The sequence below is a fragment of the Lepidochelys kempii genome, chromosome 26, assembly GCF_965140285.1.
Source record: "Lepidochelys kempii isolate rLepKem1 chromosome 26, rLepKem1.hap1, whole genome shotgun sequence".
Taxonomy (NCBI): Eukaryota; Metazoa; Chordata; order Testudines; family Cheloniidae; genus Lepidochelys; species Lepidochelys kempii.
This window is the reverse complement of record NC_136405.1, coordinates 6,423,546-6,446,003: the sequence shown is the minus strand read 5'-3', so window position 1 is coordinate 6,446,003 and position 22,458 is coordinate 6,423,546. Positions and strand designations below refer to the sequence as shown.

The following is a 22,458-nucleotide window of genomic DNA, read 5'->3' as shown; positions in this document are numbered from 1 at the left end:
ATGCAGCCGTTTGGCGTGTAAAAGTTGGCAGGTAAAGCTTGCCAGGGCAGGCTCTGCACCAGGGTGGGAAATAGGGTCTGATGGCTCTGGGGCCTATGGCCAGCTTGGGGGTGAGTGGATCTCAGTCAGCCCCAGCTGGTGTGAGGGGGGGATATTTTGTTCTCCTGTATAATTGCACCTTTTGAAAAGAGAGGAATAAAAACGTGTTTCTAGGCTACTCCCAGCCCCAGTGCGGAGCACGGGCCTGCCCCTCCATCTACTCCACTCTGAGCTCCACGGCAGGGTAAAGGCCCATTGTCTCACTCCTGGCCCACTGTGCTGAAGGGTTTGGCTGGAGCCTGACCACATAAGTACGGGCTGGTGATGGTTGGACTGGTTAGCCTAGCCACTCTCCTTTGTGATGACCTCACCTCTCGGGAGAACTCGCCGGGCCATACCCTCAATGATCTCAGTAGGGAGGCTATGTCTACACAGCAGCTGGGAGGGGTAATTCCCAGCTGGGGAAGACATACGCGCACTAGCTTTGAGTGAGCTGACAGCTCGGGCTAGTCGTCTGGGTACGTACCTCAGACCTCTGACAGGACTGTACTTGGGCAGCTAGCCCAAGCCACTGTCCATGCCACCGTGACCATAGTGCTCTGGCCTGGTCAGAGCGAGCACGTGCCCATGCTGGGAATTGCACCTCCCAGCTGCTGTGCAAGCAAACCCTTCATGGTTCTTTGCCAGTCTTTTAGTGTGTTTACGCCCAGGGGCGCTGGAACAATTTGTAGAGGGGGGGTGCTGAGAGCCATTGAATCAAACGGTAAACCCTGGATATAATGGAATCCGGGGCAGCACCCCTAGTTCCAGCACCTATGTCTACACCACGCCTGGGTCGGCAGACGTGTGCTAGCCAGGCTCATGCTAAAAGGGCTGTTCTCAGGTGTAGACTGTGTACACACCTCGTGCCCCTCCGGCTTGAGAGCCCGAGCTGCAACAGCTGCACGCTCCTCCTAGCACACTAGCCCTGCGAGCAGAAGTCTGTGTCCTGGGGCTGGGAAGCTCACTCCCAGGTGCAGTGTAGACACACCCTCCGAGGTTGTGTCTGCAGCCTCTCTCTATCAGAAGGGAGCCAGACCTGCCACTGTAGAGGGCGGGGCACATATTTGTCACCTAATAAAGAATACCAGTTAAAAACCTCAAGCTGCTTTGCTTCCTGACCTCGAACCCTCCTTCTGAGACCCTCACTCAAGGCTGAGCTCTTCTTGCTTAAACCAGAGTGACGCTGCTGCCACCTTGCACAACAGGAGCAGGAACCGACTCTTCTTGTGGTTGCATGAATAACATTGAACTCCGTCTCGGCCCTGCAGGCTCAGACTAGCCCCGGGATGCACGTGCAGGTTTTCCAGAACACAAGAACAAGAGGAGAATCGGTGAAAATTTAAGAGGCGAGACCCGAAAAACCACTAAAAGGAAATACTTTTTCACTCAGTGGATAACAGCACTATGGAACTTGTTGCCACAGGATCCTGTTGAGGCCAAAAACCTCAGCAAGATTCAGACAGGGTTTGGATAAGCAGAATATCCAGAATGAGAATGGTTAATACGAACATATTTTGGAAGAGATTGTAAACCTCGTGCTTCAGGGCTTAAGACAGTTGCTTACTAGAGATTAGGAGCTTTCCTGCTCCTTCCTCTGAAGTCCTAATTGGTCTGATCAGCTCACAGCTCTTCTCCAGTCCGGAGGTTCCTGTGTTTTCAGTATCCTAACGTGGCAAGATTTGGACTCCTCCTTGGGGCACTGACATTAGAAAACGAGGCTTTCGGGAAGGAAGCAGCCCGTCACAGGCCTGCTGTAGAATGTTAACGGGACTCACTCAGACTGTCTCAAATACACCCTTTCACCCCCAGCCCTTCTCTCCAGGTCCTTGCCTAGCCTTCATTGTAGTAGTGTCTGGGCCTCCCCACTCCTGCCAGCTGTTTCCACTGTGGTCCAGCCTCCTTGGACCCAGAAGATGAGCCCATAGCCAGGCGTGGATCCAGGCTCGCTCTGGTACTTCAGAATGGCAGTTCTTTCCCTCATTACCCTTTCCCCTCCACCTTCACTGAGGGGTTTGTTCTGAACAGGCCACTTGGCTGGGCTTCTAGCAGGTGGTTCCTCTGGTTACATCTTCCTCAGACCTCTTTCCCAACCCCACTGTCTCTCTACCAGAGGCCTCCTATACAGCCCCTGTGATGCCTGCACTATGCATTCTAGGAAAAATAGTGCTTGGTTGGGTCTATTACAGTCGTGCCTAAGGACCAGCCAAGCATGGGGCCCCCATTGTGCTTGGTGCGGTACAAAACACAGATGAGCAGGTGGCCCCTGCCCCGAAGAGCCTGCAATCTAAAAAGGCTCAGCCCTTGAGATGCGAACCTCTATACCCCACTGTAACCCCGCACACAGCCATTGGGCTGGCCCCATTAGCACTGAAGGCTCCCATGGGAGTTCCTTCCATTGGTGAGTCAAGCAGGACTGTGCATTGAGAAGTCAGATTTAGTAGGTTGACTGTGACCAGTCACAGGAGCAACAGGTTGCCGGGGGGTGGGGGGGAAGGAATATAACATACAGATGAGCCTTGCCCACACTCAGGAATGGCCTTGACGTAGCAGCCGGCGGCCAGCAATTCTTGTAGCTCCTGCGGTGTTGACCTCAAAGGCCAGCTGTTCCAACAGGCAGAGCTGTCAGGCCACGCCTACGCTCCGGCGCAACAGCACCAGACCTACACCCCCCGGTATAGTGCAGCTGTACAGAGACAGAGGGGGTTTCTCCATTGCTGTAGGAACCCTGCGCCCCAAAGCGATGGCAACTAGGTGGATGGAAGCATTATTCCACTGAGCTAGCTACATTTACCCCAGGGTTAGGTTGGCATAGCAATGGCACTCCAGGGTGTGGGTTTTTCAGACCCCTGAGCACTGTAACTATCAGAGGGGTAGCCGTGTTAGTCTGTATCCACAAAAACAATGAGGAGTCCAGTGGCACCTTAAAGACTAACAGGTTTATTTGGGCACAGGCTTTCATGGGTAAAAAACCCACTTCTTCAGATGCATTCTTCTTGCATCTGAAGAAGTGGGTTTTTTACCCACGAAAGCTTATGCCCAAATAAATCCGTTAGTCTTTAAGGTGCCACTAGACTCCTCGTTGTCACTGTAACTATGTTGACCTGAGTTTTAAGCATAGCCCAGGGCAAGCCAGTGTTGTAGCAATTGAGCTAACTGGGGGGTCAGCCCCTGCTCAACCCTTCAAGTCGTTGTCTATACTGAAGGGTTGATGGGGTGCAGCTACACTAACTGCTGGCCGTGGCTATTCCCAAGCGTACACCAGGACTAAGAGCTTGCTGGAGCCTCCGCTGCCTTGTACTTGTGCAAACACTACCCAATCAGCACTCGCGTCCTCTGGCAGCAGCACTGAACACTCACGCTGCCCTGGTGTGAACCACTGCAGCAGGCATGAGGCAATGGGAAATTGGGCGGGGCCCACAAGAGGCTACAATGCCTAGCTGACCCCTTAGCTTGTGGCCAGGGAACAATGCTCTTATTGTTTTCAAATGTCACCCAGCACGATCCCTTTTAGGCAGGACTCTGAAAATAATTTGTGACTGAGGTGCCATTTTGCATCAAAATATTTGTCAGAAAATGTCGACTGTCCCCAATGTACATGTCCCCTCGTGTGACAGAGATTGGGTCGGAAGGCTGGGCGCTGTCACAGGGACTGCTCGCCTCCTGCCGCCTCCTCTCACACAGGGTCTCTAAAACGCAGCCAGTTAGTACAGCGGTTTCCTTGCTTCCAAGCGGGCACACTCGCTTCATTCTGAGTGTTGTCCTGTGATCGAGCAGAAACCGGGGGGGACAAGGTAGTGTCCTCACTAATTAACTGTTCCCAAATCCATTTCCTCAGGACTTTGGGCAAATGACAATTAAGTGGAAGGGTTCGGGGGTGAATTCTCTGAATCTCAGTAAAAGTGTGTCTCAGCTGAAGAAACAGGTGCCCCAGCCTCCCTCTCAGTTATGGTGCTCTGTTGTTGGGGAGGGGGTGGGATTTGTTTTAACTTTTTGCTGCCACTTAGTGGATTTAACTTCTCTCCAGCAGGCTTGTTGTAGCGGGGCCTAAACTGTCCAATTACTCCTTTTGTGTGTTAGAGGTGAGGGCGTGGGGAATGAGAGCAGAATTGTCCCTTCCAGGTTTTTAGATATACTTTTTATTTCCGGAAAAATGTGAAAAGAATATGTTTGCCGTCATCATCATCAATTGCAGACAATTTAGCGCTGTCGCGAAGGAAAGCAGCCTCGCTTACCAAGACAATCTTATTTTCCATCTCTGCTGCTGTGGTTTTAAGTATGATGTTACATAGGCCGACTTCACCTTTTATAGACTGTGCCAGGAAAAGACTAAAAGAGGCGGATTCTGATCTTGATTGCACTTGTATAACTGCGCTGACTTCACTGTCTTTGCTCCGGATTTACCCTGGTGTAACTCAGATCAAAATCTGGCCCTAACTTATTATGATCTGTGTGGAATCAACACTCTTTTCCCCCATTGCCCCAATGCAGCCACCCTTATCCTGTGGACTTGCAGTTTATAAAGTAATTTCATAGCCTGTGTCCATGGATAATCATTTTGGGTAAGCCCAGAATGTCCTTATGGTTTGGCTTTATGTGAAGGAATAATGGCTGTTTAAAACGCTCACACAAAACCCTTAATGAAACAGTGTGGGTGATGTCCCTCACACCGTATGTCTCCCACTAATGGTTTATGGGAGTTGGGTATGCATGTTGTGGCGGTTTCTCCATGTTGCATATATGTATTCATCCTGCATTAGGATTAATAGGTCTTACAGATCTGCACTGAGGGCAGGACAGACCCCTTACTTGAATGCTATGATTCATAGATATTAAGGTCAGAAGGGACCATTATGATCATCTAGTCTGACCTCCTGCACAACGCAGGCCACAGAATCTCACCCACCCACTCCTGCAATAAACCTCTCACTTGTGTCTGAGCTATTGAAGTCCTCAAATCATGGTTTAAAGACTTCAAGGAGCAGAGAATCCTCCAGCAAGTGACCCGTGCCCCATGCTACAGAGGAAGGCAAAAAACCTCCAGGGCCTCTTCCAATCTGCCCTGGAGGAAAATTCCTTCGACCCCAAATATGGCGATCAGCTGAACCTTGAGCATGTGGGCAAGATTCACCAGCCAGATACCTAGGAAAGAATTCTCTGTAGTAACTCAGATCCCACCCCATTGCTTCTTTAGTAACATTACCAGTTTAATGTAGCACTTGCTGTTTTATCAGAAGAAATGTAATGTGTCTAGCCTGCTCTGCAGAAAGAAGCCATTCTCTTTTGACAGCGAATAAAGCCTTTTCCTAAAGTACGTAAAGGCTCAGTCTGGGAATAGGCCTTCTAACAGATTTAGAGTCTGACTTTAATGATCCTGGATTAATCAATTATTATTAGAACATTAGGTTGCATAAATATTTGGCTGGCTTAGCTCTGCCTAGCCCCTGGGGAGATGAGGGAGAGCATGCACAAATATTGTAGACTGGCTAGCAAATGGTTCATCAGCACTCCAGATTGTGTTGGAATTCCAGTCTCCTATAAAATCAATGAAATCTCCATTAAGCATTGTATAGTGCAGGGAGGGGTTGGGGAGTGTGGTGTAGTGGTTAGAGCAAGAGAGACCGAGCTGGGATGCCTGGGTCAAATTCACAGATTCTGCCAGTTGGCCCCTTAGGCAGGACGTTCCACCTTTGTTTATCTTCTGTTAAATTGGGTTAACAATACGGACCTGAAACTTGAGGTGAGGCTATGGTTTAAAAAAAGTGACTACAAAAATCCCGTCAGTTCTGCTCCTTATGTGTGTTCAGAGTCACACTGGCTTATTTAGCTGCAAGTGATTCTTTTTACTGCTTTTCCCTCCTGTTAGCCACAGAAGAGGAAGCTGGAGTTCATTCTTGGTCATGCACGAGCAACAGAATGGCTCACTATGTGCCTATTATAGAATCTTTATTACCAGGGATGAGCCAGAAAGAACCCAGCTTGATTCTCAGATACCAGGCTGAGTTTCCAGCACTGGCACCCAGGGGGAAATATTTTTTGGACAAACTTGAATTGAGGGTCGTTTAGTATGTGTCTACACTCCAGTCAGTGGTGTGAATGCAGCATGGGTAGACATACCCAAGCTAGCTTTGATCTAGCTCGCTCAAGTCACAATACCAGCGAAGATGCAGTAGCACGAGCTTAGATGCTCACATACGTAGCTCGGCTCCTGGATAGGATTGCACAGCCCATGCTGCTGCAGCTTCACAGCTATTATTATTTGTGCTAGCTCGATCCCAGCTAGCTCAGGTATGTCTACCCGTGCTGCAGTCACATCCCCGATTGCAGCGCAGATGTACCCAGCGCGATGACGATCATGCAACCACGCAACGGACAATGCTTAGAGTGCTAGTCTGGAACTTGGGCAACCCACCGCTGACTTCTTGTGTGATCTAGGCCAACCCTTTAATCTCTCTGTGCCTCAATTCCACAGCTGTAAAATGGGGATAATACCGTAGAGGTGTGTTGGGAGGATAGGTGCATTAACAGTTGTGAGCTGCTCAGATACTCTAGTAATGGGGCCATCTAAGTACTATAAACAGTTGCTTTTCACACTCTTCGAGGTTTGCAAAACTCTGAAGGAAAGTGCTCGATTACTGGGATGAGATCGCTCGTTATAAGCGTAAGTTACTGTTGCTGTTACTGGAGGCAAATGCCTGGGTAGAAGTTTAGATTTTTGACGGGGTAGGACCGGAACGTGATCGAGAAGTTGCAAGTACCCGATGTCGGCAAAGGGTAGTTATTGCTCTTTGATGGGCACAAGGTGTAGACTGGAACTGCATGAAACCCGTCTGTTCTGCTTTGCAGGGTTTCTTCAAAGTATTTGGGGGAGATGGGAGGGAGTGGTTGATCCATGGGTTCTCCCCACCTGAGTCTTGCTCTTAAATTTGAGGGACAAATGAACCCACCCTTTCAAAGTGAAGCTAGGCCTGCTGCACTGAGCCCTGCCGGGTTTTGCAGCAAAGACGGGTAAACTTTGAGTTTTGCACATTTTTTCTAAAATGGCTCAGATTTACTTCAAAGGTCTGTTAACCTCAGCGGCTGGACCTGTGTGAGTTGTGAATACGACTGGGTTTCACCCTGAGCAGTTCTTGATGCTCTAGCCCAGGCACACCTCTCACCCCTCCCCAAATATTCTGTGTTCATCGCTTCTTTCCAGAACAACTCCCCCCACCCCTCTTGCATGTGTCACAATTCACAGCTCTTACAGATGGCACCATGTATATTTATTTAATTGCTCCAGCATTCAGACTGCAATCTGGGGTCAGTCTGTTTAATCTATCCCTCTTTGGGGAGTCATACCCGCCTAGGGTGACCAGATGTCCCAATTTTATAGGGACAGTCCCAATTTTGGGGTCTTTTTCTTGTAGAAGCTCCTATTACCTCCCATCCCCTGTCCAGAATTCTCACAGTTGCTGTCTGGTCACCCTAAAGCCGCCGGTGTTTTGCAAGCGTAGGCCCTGACTCATTCCTTTGCATTGTTCAGTTGCCAGCAGAGATGCACTAGGCGGTGCATATGTGGCAGTTCCATGGTGCACTTGTTACCTAGGAAACCACTAGCTCTACATGTGTGTTGCTTAACACCCTGTTTGCTTTCATTTGGATAAATCTTTAATTCCTGTGCTGCCCTGTCTCCCCTGGATCTATTCAGCAGTGTATCCTCAGTACGTTAATCCCCCCCAACCCCACCCAGTCTTCCCTGCCTGCCATGCTGTCTCTGGTTCTTACAAAGTCCTTGCTTGCTCAGAGCAAGTTTGCAAAACGATGGCTAATCTGAACAGCTCATGCTTTTAAAAATATATAATTATATATATACAGTGCCGCTTCCACCCAGCTGCAATTAGCAGCTAAAACGTGACGCTTAGACCTTCCATCAAAGCACTCAACAGACGGTAACTAATTAACTCTCTCCCCCCCCAGTCAGTTTGTTTTCCCTATTTTACAGCTAGGGAAACTGAGTCACAGAGCAGTCTCGGAGGGGTTGGGCATTTGTGGATATGCACAACTGTAGGTAGAGGGTGCAAGGAATGCCCGTGGTTTGACAATCAGTGTCCAGGGTCCATCCCCTGCAATCACAGGACCACATGGGATAGAGAAGAAGGCTGACCTGGAGGTTAAGGTACTAGTCTAGGACTCCATTCAATTCTTGCTACTGACTTCCTGAGTGACCATGGCAGAGTCACGCCATTAGTCTAAGGATGTCCATAAATACCCACAAAGGACCATCGCAGAAGATGGGGTTGGATAAACCCAATGGGAATAGATGGTGCACCTTGTAAAAGGACAGTGCCACTTCCACTCCAGCACGGGCTACCCTCAAGGAATTCTGTCTGGAATGTCTCCAGGGATTTCCTCGGCACCCCTTCCCACCAGCACAGGCACAATATATCCTCAGCCCCAAGACCACGCACAGCAAACCAGTGGCAGAGCAAGGAATAGAGCCTGAGAATCTTGGCCAAGCAGGTAGTTTGCAGGTCTGAGGCCGTTAGCTTTTTGGGCTTGTTACTGCTGAAAAGGCAAGGGAGAGAAACTATGGAAAGCTGAGGTAGTTATACAAAAAAAAATTAAAGAATTTGAGATAGTCACTAGGAAATGGCTTTCCTTTCTTCTCATTCTCCCTTCATTGTCTGCAAAAACAACGTACGTTCCTCTTGAGAAGCGAAAGGATTGAGGAGTTTTCTGATTTAAACCGAGTCCCCTCCCCTCCATTAATCTCTTGGACTGATTCATGCCCAGAAAGCTGAGCAGCTCCAGCCTCACTCTGGTCTGATTCCCTCTCTGGAGTCTTGACAGGAGCTAATGCTGTTAGCCCGTGTCAAAGGAGGGTTTAAAAAAACAATAATTCACCAGCATCAGGGCTCCTGTGTCCTTTGCAGGCTGGCAGTCTAAAATGCCAGCGCCCCCTTTGCTGGTTCTCGGCATGCAACGATGTCACTTCTAGAGCGAAACTAGGTCGGGTTTAAAAATCTGGCCTGGTGCAATCTCAGGAGCAAGCATGCAATGATTACAACGGCTGCCTGTAAGGCAGGACTCCTAGGTTCTGGGGCTCCAGTGACCAGAGCCAGGAAGTCAGGATTCTTGCTTTCTGTTACCAGCTACGGAAGATGCTGTAATCTAACGATCCCCTGCTTTGTTGAGTGGCAAGCTGGTTTCCCTCTCTGTTGCATGGGAGATGATAATACCCACTGAGAAGATTTCTGCATGTCTTTGACAGGCTTTGCTATCTTTGGCTGGAAGGTGTGGGATTGTTTCTATTAGGAAACATTCTTTTGGGAATGCCTTTGCCTCCTGGCTGAGGGAATCTTTTGCTCAGGCTTCGAACAAACCTCTGGCATTTTCAGGCTTCCCTGAGGAACTCCACACCCCGCAATCCTCAGCAGGCGCTGGGGTGTCCTGGGCCTCTGGAACGGAAGAGCTGGAATGCCATCACAGAGACTGTTTTTGCAGTGTTTCTGGTCCAGCCAAAAGCAGCAAGTCACTATAACATGTGAGAGCAATGATCCCAAAGCACAGCTCAGGGGGGTTGACTGAACTCGAGAGACGCATCCATGGTTCTGCTCCAAGTTGAGCCAAGTCGTTTGTAGTTCACCTTTTGCTGCTAATTGCTTTGACATGGCTCCTGTATGGTGCACATGGCATGCACGTGGAGGGCCTGACTCTCAGTTCCTTTGGCGGTGTAAAGGGGTCTTAGAAGGTAGAAACATCCCCCTGATAATCCCCCTCCTCCGGGTGGGCCCAGCAGCCACAGAGCTGATGTAAGAGTCCTGTTCCCAGCCCCGACGGTAGGGAGTACCACCTGAGTCCAGGCTGGAGCGTGCATGACAAGCAGAGCGTAAGATAGAGCAGCCCCAGGATAGGAGGAGAACAAAAGTGACTTAAAATGCCCCCACACTGCTGCTTCTATCCCTGCCCCAAGCAGAGAGAGACAGTAACTAAGAATCAGGCCTTGACCCTGTGTTGATCTAGGGCTGGGTACCACACTGCCCCCTGACGTCAGTGTGAATTAACTGTATCTTGCTGGGGAGCAGGGGAAGGATCACGCCCACGCTCCACCCTCAGGGCATATCCAGGTTCAGAGTAATCAGTCCTGCTACGTCAGAATGAGGGGCGGGGGGAGAAATCCAAACCCCCAGTGGGAATGCAGCATGCCTGGCACAGATACAACCCCTCTTCCCTCACACAGAATGGCCTAGCCTGACCAGCCCAAGGCTCTGTGCAATGCCGCCTTGATAGGCCACAATCTGTACCAAATTCTGAGCCTGCTGTTAACTTCCCTCGCACTTGATTCTCGTGTTTGCTGTTATTTTTTAACAGTTTTTTTTTTTTTTTTTTTTTGCATAAAAGCACTATCCTCTCCCCAGAGCCTGCCTGTAGCGAAGGCATGGTCTGTACAACTGCAATTATTTTGAAGAACAGATGGAGTGAGGAGCGGAAAGTCTGTTAATAGTAATAGAAATGCTACATGTTAACCTGGACAGCACACGATGACAGTCCCATGACTACACGTTCTGTTCCCACCAGCTGGGCGCCGAAGTCGAAGCAAGAGATTCACAAACACAGCGTTCAGCCACGTACCCACCTAAAGTTAGAACTCAAATTCCTTCACACTTGTAGCCTGGGATATTTCCCCCCCTCTCCCCCATAAACTCCAGTTTCGGTGTTGCCATCCAATATTTTCATTGTATGATATTTCAACCAATGTTTTGGGCTGTGTCTACTAGTGCAGAGCAGCATTAAGTATGGGGAGTCATGGATTAGCAATTAGAAAACAGAACTCGGAACCAGGAATTGCCAGATTTTAATCCCACATTTGAACCTTGGTCTGGTCCTGGGAATTGCAGGTGTACCAGGCCTCTTTGGGTCAATCTCTTAAGATCTTTGTGGCTTTTGTTTACCCACAAGCTTGCACCAGTTGGATGAAACAAGATTAGTAAAATCAGCACAAACCCGTATGGACACCCATATTTCAGTATGAGTGGTTTATTTCAGTTTAGCTTAAACTTGGTCCTAATAGATTTATCAAGATAAACTGAAATAAGTGTACACACAGTTTTGTTTTTGTTTGTTTTTTGCACTGTTCAAGCTAAATCTCTTTAAGTTCACACCTTAAATTAAACCAGCACAACTCTGCTGGTAGAAAAGCCCACAGACGCACGTTCACTATCTGTAAAAGGGGGCGGATCGTGATTTATCTCCAGTGGGATTGCTGAGGTTAAAGTGCCATAATATCACTATTCATTTGTATTGTGGTAACACCTGGGAGCTCCAGCCATGGGGCAGAGCCTCCCTGTGCGAGGTCCGGTACAAACACAGAATTGCCCCAAAGAGCCTTTCATAGGTGAAAAGGGCATATAGCTACACAGCTCTCTTTCATTTCAGTGGGAGTCACGTGGCAAAATTTCTTAGCCAATGTAGGAAATTTTGACCCAAGGTGTGCTAGGGAATCGATGCCACCAGCCCGCCGCATTGCTGGCAGGCTGCTGGATCCATCTCGAGATCTTATTAGCCTGTAGGTCCCTTAATGATCTAAGTGTTTGCAGGATCATCTGGAACCCTGTATCCTGCCAAGTCCACTCAGATCTGTAGGCACTTCTAGCTCAGCATCCAGAGGTCATCAAACCCAGTCCAGGGTGGCAAGGACCAAACTATTGTTACTATCTGTCAGCAGCCGGCAACGAGGCACCTGTAGGTTCGGTCAGGTGTCCACATTGCAAGAACCACCACTGCTAGTGTACACCTGTTCTCTGGATAAAGAAAGGCCTTCCTCTTCCAGGACTGTCAGTCCAGCACCTTTCACAAGCCCCAAGCCTATGTAAATGGATCAAAATAACTGAGAGGGTCTGAGTCATTTTATGGCCATCAATAGCATTTGTAGCAAAACCAGCTAACGTGCTGAGGTGGGTTATTAAAACACATGCCTCTGGGAGGGTGACCAGACAGCAAACGTGAAAAATCGGGACGGGGTGGGGGTGGAGGGGTAATAGGAGCTTATATAAGAAAAAGACGCAAAAATCGGGACTGTCCCTATAAAATCGGGACATCTGGTCACCATAGCCTTGGGTTGTGACCTGCAAGGGTCAGACAGGTTCACTTTTTCCACTTACAACCCATTATGGAGCTATTTTGCCTTCTTGAAGTATCGCTTATGGCCAGACGCAAGGTGTACTGGACTTAAGAGAGCTCATCGGCCTGCTCCGCCCTGGAAGCTCCTGTGCTCAGCTGAATTAATTCAGTCAGTATTTTGTTTAGTCAGTGGGGAGACTTTTTTTCCCTTGCTCTCCGGACTGTTCACACAGCTGACCCAGCAGGGTAGTGCGCAGGGGCTGTGAGAGGCTGTCTCTGAGATTAGACTATATCCTGTCCCTCATTTCCAGTGGAATGCAGGCCTCTGTGTGGAAAGCCCCTTGTGTCACGGCACGTCTCTCTGTGCTACTCTGCTGTAGGATGTGGTTAGTGAATGGTTGGGGAAAATTCTCTCCTGTGCCTTGTATTTGGACATATTACAAAAGCCCATTCTTCCTCTGCAAGCTCTTGGAGGAAGTTTAGGCCATGAGGAATAAAATGTCAGGAGAAGGAATCCAGGCTTAATGTGAAGTACTTAGTAATAGGATATGTTGCATTTTTACAGCTCATTTAATCGGAGGATCATACACAAATATAACTGTTACGGGGGGGTGGCAGAGAGAGAGAGAGAGAATTCAGGGCTGATGAAAGTCCTGGACTGATGCCCTTTGAGGCTTCAGAGTAACAGCCGTGTTAGTCTGTATTCGCAAAAAGAAAAGGAGTACTTGTGGCACCTTAGAGACTAACCAATTTATTTGAGCATGAGCTTTCGTGAGCTACAGCTCACTTCATCGGATGCATGCCGTGGAAACTGCAGCAGACTTTATTTATACACAGAGAATATGAAAAAATACCTCCTCCCACCCCACTGTCCTGCTGGTAATAGCTTATCTAAAGTGATCATCAGGTGGGCCATTTCCAGCACAAATCCAGGTTTTCTCACCCTCCGCCCCCCGACACAAATTCACTCTCCTGCTGGTGATAGCCCATCCAAAGTGACAACTCTTTACACAATGTGCATGATAATAAAGTTGGGCCATTTCCTGCACAAATCCAGGTTCTCTCACCCCCTCTTCCCCCTCCCAAAAACCACACAGACACAACATGGCAAGAGGCAGACTCTGTCCTAACCTGTGATTAATTCCCACAGTGGGTATATCTACACAGCAAAAGCTCCGCACAGGCTAGCCTACACAACCTAGCTTGAATCCAACGAGTGCAGGTAGTGACAGCAATTAAAAGAGCTCCGTGCAGGGGTCAGAGTGGGCTAGCGAGCTGAGTGCATACCCGAGGTCCATGCTGAGATTGTATTCCCCGCACTGAAGCTTCACTGAGTTAGAGGCAGAGCTAGGAAGAGAATCCCAAAGTCCTACTTCCCCATCTACTTTGCCCTCTCTCCCCCAAGAGCATTTACCTACTACTGAATTGTGAAAGCACTGTAAGCCTGCGTGTTTCAAAGGTCGGGTGTTTTTTTTTTTATATATTGCAGAATAAGAAGTATGTGCTGATCATGGTGGATCCAGATGCCCCGAACAGAGCTAATCCGAAGTACCGTTTCTGGAGACACTGGGTTGTCATTGACATCAAAGTGAGTACTGGCCCTGTTTTCCTCTTCTCTCTCCTACATAGGATCACGCCAGTGGTGTGTAAATTAATGCGTTGAGTGACATTTAACTTTTTCCTCCAGCCAGACCTTAGCCTGCGCTCAAATAAGGATTAGTTGTTCTTTTAAGTCAGCAGGGCGGCAATGGGCTAATTTGCGGGGTAGCCCCAAAAAGAGACTTTACAGGACTGCTTCTTCTGAGTCTTACTCTCCCTCCTCTGGTTCATTCCTGTGTACGGTTTCAGGTTTGGGCCTTGGATAGCCACCTTGCAGGGGTAGGGAACAACAGGCGCAGTGTTTCCTTACCATTCACCAAGGGCTTGTTACAAATGATCGTAAGTGGATGCACGGATACAAAGAGGAGAAAACCTGGAAACAAGCCTTGCCCAACTCTCCATGTATTATAAAGCTGAGCTTTACACAGAGGAACGAGGGCTTAGTAATTCGTAAACTCACTAATGCCCCTTCTTCAGCTCCCACTTGTCCTCCTCCTCCTCCTTTTGTAGACTAGATGGAGATACAACCTTAGCAGTTGGGGGAAGGGAAATCACAGGTATTCTACACTGAGCACCTTCTGCTTCTGTCACCTCCTGATACTTTGAGCCCAGAGTCTCAGGAAGATAAACATTTTGTCTGCACGTGACTTGGAGCGCCAGTATGCAGCAGGTGGAATGCAGTGAGAATGGAGCAGATGGGATGGGTGGCGCAGACAGTGCAATTCCAGGGGCCAAACTTAGCTCGGATGGGAGCAGCTGCAACTCCACTGACCTGGATGCTGGTTCACCTGCTTCCTTCAATGCTGAATCTGGCTTCATACAGCTGAACTTGAGGGAAACCCATCTTCTTGCCTGGCTTGCTGGTTGAGGAGCTGGGCCCTGAGCAGATTTTGGAGGCTTTGGGGTTTCTCAGCGTCAGGAATACAAATTAAAAGCAGAGCTTATGGAGGAAAGGAGGTCAGGTTAATGCTGTGGGGGCATGAGGTTGGTGCTTAGTACAGGGTGTAACAGCAAGACAGCACTTCCCTCTGTATCCTATCACTGTGAGTTTCATAACTCACCAAGAAATCCCTGTCTTTTATTTATTTGTACTGCCCAGGGTGAGTGTATTTTGAGCAGTTACCTGAGGGAATCAGAACAGCTGGTCTGCTTCAAGGTGGTTAGTTACTCCCCCAAGGAGATGTTCTCAAGTGTGTGTTTGTGTATGTATCAGTCATTCAGCATGGAACAAATGAGCATAAAAAACAGTTGGTGTGTGCAATGGGATGAGACCGGTAACTCAGTTTAGAAGCCAGGAGGAGGGGCGTAGCTTAGCTGTTACATCAGCTCTTAACATCAGCGACCTATGCATCACAGCTGTATTTCCTTGGAACCCCAGGTTCAAATCCCAGCAGAGGCTTCTCAGTGTTTCCTCCTCCTAGGCTGGATGCAGTACACTGAGAACTGTACAGCACACAGGCCCTGTACCCCCTTTGGATGAGCCCCTACAAAACGGGTTCTGTGTGGCCACCAGAGATCCCACTCCCCATGCTTTGATTGCCTCTGTCTGGGGCTTTTCATACATGCCAGGGTTTGACCCAGTATTCTTGGCCAAAAATTGCTTTCCCTTCCCTTCTCAAATTGTGTGTAAAATGTTGTATGCTCCTCTCCAGAGGTAGCTGCATTTCTGTGGTTCTGTAGGTGAAACTCTCTGGGGTGAAAGGTTGCCATATAAATGTAAAGTGGCAGGATTATTAAGGCAGGTAGGCGGTTGTTTACCCAATACATTACAGTAGAGCTGGTCTGAAAATGTTAATCATTTGTAAAGAATGTTGGAGAAATAATTGTTTTCAAAATTTCCCATAAAAACTTTTTGTTGACTGGGGGGAACCTAAACTGACAACCTAATATTTTTACAGAAAAAAAAAGTTTTTTCATTTAAAAAAAAAAATAAAAAACTTAAAATTTCAACCAAAACTAAAATTTTCCACATTTTTTGTCAAAATTATATTTGCAATGGAACATTTCAACCAGTTCTACCATAGATTCTGGGATTTTCTCCAGTTGAGATGACTCAGGTAAGGTTTATTTTCAATGCTTTTACACTTTCATCAATCAGAGAACAGGGACTGTCATTTCTCTGGCCCTTTCCTTTAGCGTGATGCAAGTATTGGTTGGGAAAGTAAATGTCATCTTTGTTTAAAAACCACCCTTTGCATTCTGTAGTGCAGGTTGTCTGGAGAAGACCTCCCTCTCTAGTGCTGTGGGTAGTCGCCTTGTCAGAAACTTCTGAGGAAAATAAAACAGTCATAAAACAAAAATCTCAACACATATTTGAGTCACTTATGGATTGCCATGAGTCAGTGTCCTGGAGCCGACCCAGGGATAAGTAGCAAGAATATGCGATTCACGGATCAAATTTCTCACAAGAAAATGATCAATGAGAATTTACATTGGTGGCAAGGGGAGAGAACAAATAGGAGGAATAATTTTGCTTTGTCTGAACAGTCTTGTAGGTACAGAGACTTGGGAGGTGAGGCCTGGATTCTGTTCCCACTCGCTCAGTGTGCAAGCTGGGGCAAATCACTTAACCTCCTTGTGCGATAATGGTGGTAACGATGCTTGCCTATCTCACAAGAGCATTAGGGGGCTTAATTTGTGAATGTGTTGTGAGATTCTGGCATGGAAGACACAAGAGAAGGAGGAAGCATTATTATGATTTTTGTGCTAACTCCCTTACATTGTTTCCAACCTTTCTCTCATTGCATTATCAGTTTCTTTAGAGAAACAACATTTAGAAGAGCAGCTTGTTTCTCTCTCTCTTGCCTGCTTTTATTTTATTTTATTTTATTTTTTAAAGATTAGGTGTTTCAGCTCTGATTCAATCTAACTAATAATCTTAGTACTAAAGTCTAATTAAGATATCAATTAATTTGCAGCATGCATTTAAGAAGAAATATCTAGTCATTCTCCTCTTTTATTCTCTGAAATTACTGCTAAGGGCGTTTTGTACAGATACCTTAATTAGACTTTTTATTGTTAATAGGAATATTAAGCAAATTAAAATTGGATATTAATACTTTCCATGCATTTCCTAATTGGCTAAAAAAATAAAGCATTCAGAATAATTGCAGAGATTCATGTACAATTTTTAAAAAAAATCTTTCACAGGAGCCCTTCTGCATTTCTAACAGGGTCCTGAAAGTCTCTCATTAATTTTTATATTTACTAAATGCAAAAAGGCCGGAGCTCATTTTTTCCATTCTGTACACAGATCCTTCCGGTGCATTAGCTTTTACTAATTATTGTCATCTTTGCAAAGATAAAACAGCTTCTAAAGGAAATCAGGGAGGGATTCGGATTAAAGCTGCATTCTCGGCAAAGTGGGTCCATCCAAATGGCAAGGCAAGGTTTTCTTCTGACACTTTTGGCAATTCTGTTTCTATTCCCAACCAGAAAGCATAAGCGGGTGGGTGGGGGCAGGCAGAGGGTGATAATCTGCTTACCTGACGAGTTCAGAACCTCCAACAAGGCTGAGAGAGTCTTCATTCTATCGAGGGGCTAAGCTTCTGGGGAAGGAGGGGGTGTTCTTATTTATGTCGGTCTCTCATCCCTAATTCACATAACTGGACTAGATAAAGCCCAGGACAATAGATTGAAGAGAAGAATCCTGCACTGGCCTCCAGGGCACAGGCAAAGTGGGACCAAGTTGCGCTTTTCCGTCTCTAACTATGGTGAGTCTGTGACTAGAAACAGGGCTGGATCCAGTCGAAAGCTCTTTATTAATGTTTGTTTATATTGCACTAGCAGCAAGGGACGCCAGAGATTGCGGTCTTATCAGGCTAGGTGCTGTACAGACACATAGGGACTGTATCTCATGTACACCAGGGCCATTTACACTTGCTTCAATGCCCCTTTTATATTGTCAGTGTGGTGTAATGGGACCAAGGTATTCAGGTACTACATGTGCCTAAGGTATTTAACCACATAAGATGCAGCCAAGCAACTAGTGGAATATTTCTGGCTCCTATTGATTTTGCAAAGCTCATTGGATGCCTAGCTGCATTGTTAGGCACTTATTAAATACCTTTAGAAATCTGGCCCCTGGTGTAAATGAAAATCCGTTCCCTGGTAAATTAAAGTCTCTGCTTCAGATAGCTTCTATTTATGGTCTTGTCTGCACACCAACTGGCACTGAAATGATTTAGGGATTGTCTACACATGGAGCTATTCCAGAATAGCGATTGCACTTTAAATTCTCACCCTGCCGTAATCTGGAACAATCTTCGTTCGTAGAGAAACCCTTAGTGGTTTTAATTCAAACCTGTTGTTATTTTGGTGCACGTCTGAGTGTGGAAACTCTCTTATTTCAGATTAAAAGGGGCTTATTTCAATTTAGTATACATCATCAACTTGCATGTAGGCAATGCCCATGACCTTAGCTTCCAGGACAGGAAGCATGGGATAGTAGTTAAAGCACATGAATGTGATTCTGAAGATCTATGCTTAAATCCCAGCTCTGCCACTGACTCACTCGGTGGCCTTGGGCTAATCGCCTTGCCTTGTTGTGCCTCACTTTCTCCATCTGCAAAAAGGAGTATATACTGATCCACCGGGAAAGCTTAATCCACTTATACAGCCACTGAAGCACTTTGAGTTATTCACAGGGACACCATTAGAGAAGTGCTAAGTACCATTATATGTTCTACAATACCTTGGCACTCCACCAAGTCTTGGTGTTCATGCTGAATTTCCTTTTGGAGGTGTGGGTTTCAGTCCGAAGCATTACCACTATCCGACGGTTACTTTTAGTGGCTTAATCTATAGAATGCCTTCTGCCATACAGCTCTACGTTCCCTTATCAGTGATGGCTACGCTGTTTCTCGGATTGTCAAACACGAGAGATGCTTTCACTCCCGTTCAAAATAATTTAAATAAAAACGTTGCTACAAAGTGGAATAATACCTTTTGATGAATGTTTTTAAAGCCCTTTAGGTTTTCATGGTAATTTGCAGTGTAAAATTATTTAGAGATAAGAGCCAAATTAGCTCTTATAGGCAGAGGTCGATATGTCCCGTTATCCATGCAAGCAGTGTTTAAATATAATCAGCCTTTACTCTAATGCAGCATAATTGTTCATTTGAAATAGGCTTTTTTTTTACTCCATTCAATGAGTCATTAAAATATTCAAAGAATAATGCAGTGAATTGGAAATGAATTTATCACATTATCCAGTATATACTGTAGAGCATCAGGTAACTAGGCAGGGACTGAACCAGTTTACAGAGAAATCCAGTAAACAAGGCTTTTCATTTTGTATTCAGTGGGGAGAGAGAAAGAAGGGAGAAAATACCGCCCTTCAAACGGAATGTTTTACTTCTTTATTTTTCCCCCCATTGTAGGGGAAGGGGTGGAGGGGGAGAGAGAGCAAAAAAGAGAGAGAGAATCCAGAACATTTGTACTCCACCAAAGCCTTGCTATTTTAACTTTATTTTTATCAAAATATGTTTGTAACCGAAAGTTGTTATGGAAACCAACTCTGCCAGCCAGAGAATTCCTACATGAGGCTGAGTGCAGAGAAAGAGAGCGAGAGACCCACCCTGGGTCTGATCTGTTGCTTGGCAGAGCTAGCCCAAGGTTTTGCACAAGTGAAGAGGTTTGGAGTATTTGCAGGATTGCTCAGGAAAGTGAGATATGGAGAGGTTAAGAGCCTCACTCAGGGTCAGATAGAGTGAGTCAGTGGCAGAGTTTGGAATTGAACCCGAGATTCCTGACTCCCAGCCGCCACCACCCCGCCCCTGGCTCTAACCACTAGATTATTCTCCTCTCTGAGAACTGGGAAAAGAACCCAGGAGCCCTCATCCTTAGCCCCGTAATCTAACCACTAGATAACACTCTCATCCCATATGTCGACCTTCCACTCAAGAATCAGCAATAACCCCCAAGTTTACATTTCCTCAAGCTCATGGTTTCAAGGCACCTTTGTGAATCTGGCCTCTAAATGCTGTTTTCCTGAAAAGAAACTCTCTTGACATAGGTGAGAATGAGGGGGACCGGCTGTGACTGTCCTGTGACAAGGGCTTGCTGCCTCCTCTTGGAGCTCTCCAGGTGTTCTCATTAGGGGCATTCTGATGCCTGAAGGTGAAGCAGGAGGCCGGTAAAGGAAACAATCTGTTCAGCAAGGAACGCAGCATGCCGACAGCTGTTCCTTCTGCGCAATATGGTAGCTGTGTGAAAAGAGGGCCCCAGTAGGGCGTTAGGCTAGCAAGCTGCTTGTGTGATACTAAGAGAGAGGGGCTGCTTTGTCAGCAGTGATCTCTTAATCCCGTGTGTGTGGGGCTGAGGGCAGCTCCCGAGGAGGCTGCTATCTCTGAAGGGAGCAGCCCCCGGTTCGGGGATGCTCGATCCACGTGCCAGGGCCATTCACCTCTGAGGGGTTTCTCGAGCACTTCACTTTGATACCAGTTGAATTTTTCAGTGTATTTCCTTGTATTGGTTAATAAACAGGTTCTGGGTTGCAAGTGTCACCATAGAAACAGGTGCTAGCTGAAGCAAACAAGAGCTTTATTAACCTGAAAAGTTATGGAATTTTCAAATGATAGGAGGCAGGGGCTGGAGTGGAGGCTAAAGGTTTGCTGGGGGGGGAGAGGAGAATCGTGCACTAGCGTTGCTAGGTGCTTGTGTATGTGTATATATATCCTATAGCTCAAGCAGCTGGATACAGGAATGGCTGGGTGGAATTCTCTGGCCTGTGGATCAGGCTGGATCAGATCACAGTGGTCCCTTCTGGCCTTAACATCTATGGATCTCCCTTCCGTCTAGTGATCTGTGCTCAGACACAGGGATACCAGCTGCAGAGCCTATCGCTTCCGGGCAGACAAGGCTTCTCCAGAATGGAAGCTAATACCTTATAGATTATGAAGTGTCTGCGGCATGGACAGTCTCTTAATCTGTGTTTATATAGCACCTAGCACAGTGGGGCCCCAGTCTTCACTGAAGCCTGGATTCCAAGGTGCTATACCCTTTAGATGCTCCTTGCTCTGGAGAACTTGCAATCTAGGTGCACGTAGCATCGTAGCGATGCATGGTACTACTGTCGAGAGCATACAGACATTGCCCTTCACCTGAAGAGCTTAGAATTTAAATGTCATTACAGTGCGGTTAGATTCACCTCTAGACCTGGCCTCTGCTTATAAAAGAGACATGTGAAGGTGGTGGTTGGATTCTCGACAGGCACACCTGGGAGCTGTTGTATTCTGAGCTACCAATCGTTTAGCTTGATACATTTGATGGGCCAGATCCTCCGGGGTAATTCTTTATAGTTCCGTTGACTTCAGTGGAGCTGTGCCAATTTACTCCAGCAGGGGATCTGACCCTATATCTCTAGCTAATCTGTGGCATTTCTAGGAAGTCAGTGATCTTGGTGTCTGAGGGCTGATGGTGAGTAGTGCCTTAGCATTGTGAGAACTACACAGGGCAGCTCTGTGCTTGGTATTTGCATTGCTCTGAGTCCAATGGGAATGTATAAAAAGAAGTGCTTGCTACAGCCTAGGAAGGGATAAAAGAACAGAGTATATTAGACAAGCAATGAGTAAAAAAAACAGAATCTTGAACCTCTAGGTCACTTGTTTAGATCCAGCTTAGGCCAATAGTTAGTGAAAGCCATTTCTGCTTCAGTGCCTTTTGCTGGCCCTTACGTGAAATGGGTTGGGGTTAAAGCTGATCAGGAACTTTTTGACAAAAGTTTTTCATCAGAAAATACTGATTTGTTGAAATGAAGCTGTTCCCCGGAATGCACTGGGTTCGAGGGAACTTTAACCGAGAGGCTTCTCGGGTACAGGCTGGAATTTCTGGTCAGAGAGACAGTGAGGTGCTAATAACTTGGGGGTTCAGACACTCACCTGGGATGGGGAGAAGTGGACTCAAGGCCCCAATCTGGAGCAGCGCCTTGAACCCAGCAGTGTGCTGTCACCCCCAGATGACTGGCTAGTTTGGGGTCTGTCTCTCAATTCTCTTGTTGAAGCTGTTGCACTTTGTATAAATAAATAATAGTTTATTTAAAACGTTTGTATAATAAACTATTTAATAAATAGTTATTAAAGCAGGGACTTGGACCTGACTTTCCCACCCCCTAGGTGAGCGCCCTACCCTCTGGGCTATAGAGTCAGTCTCCCTCTGTCTCACTGAATATTTATTTATTGATACATACAAAAAGGTACAGCTCCAAGAAGAGATCTTGAGGGAGATCCACACAAAAATGGCCAATAGCCAGGGGATTAGGGCAGTGGTTCTCAACCAGGGGTACACAGAGCTCGTCCAGGGTGTACATCAACTCACCCAGATATTGGCCTAGTTTTACGACAGGCTACATAAAAAGCACTGGTGAAGTCAGTACAAACTAAAATTTCATACAGACAATGGCTTGTTTATACTGCTCTGTATACTATACACTGGAATGTAAGTATAATATTTGTATTCCAATTTATTTATAATTGTATGGTAAAAATGAGAGTCAGCAATTGTTCATTAATAATCTGCTGTGACATTTTTGTATTTTTATGTCTGATTTTGTAAGCAAGTAGTTTTTAAGTGAGATGAAACTTGGGGGTACACAAGTCAAATCAGACACCTGAAAGGAGTACAGTAGTCTGCAAAGGTTGAGAGCCACTTGTGACGGGTTCCCCCTGGGGTGCCATGTGG

The 22,458-nt window shown here is 46.8% G+C and overlaps 1 protein-coding gene across 1 annotated transcript in view; it reads left to right on the top strand.

Annotated features, from left to right (window-relative positions):
- PEBP4 (phosphatidylethanolamine binding protein 4) overlaps nt 1-22,458 on the top strand; it is a 202,840-nt gene that overhangs the window by 64,487 nt on the left and 115,895 nt on the right. Inside the window, exon 4 of the mRNA XM_073325118.2 lies at nt 13,670-13,768. Coding sequence (XP_073181219.1) covers nt 13,670-13,768 — 99 coding nt within the window. The remainder of the gene's footprint in view (nt 1-13,669; nt 13,769-22,458) is intronic.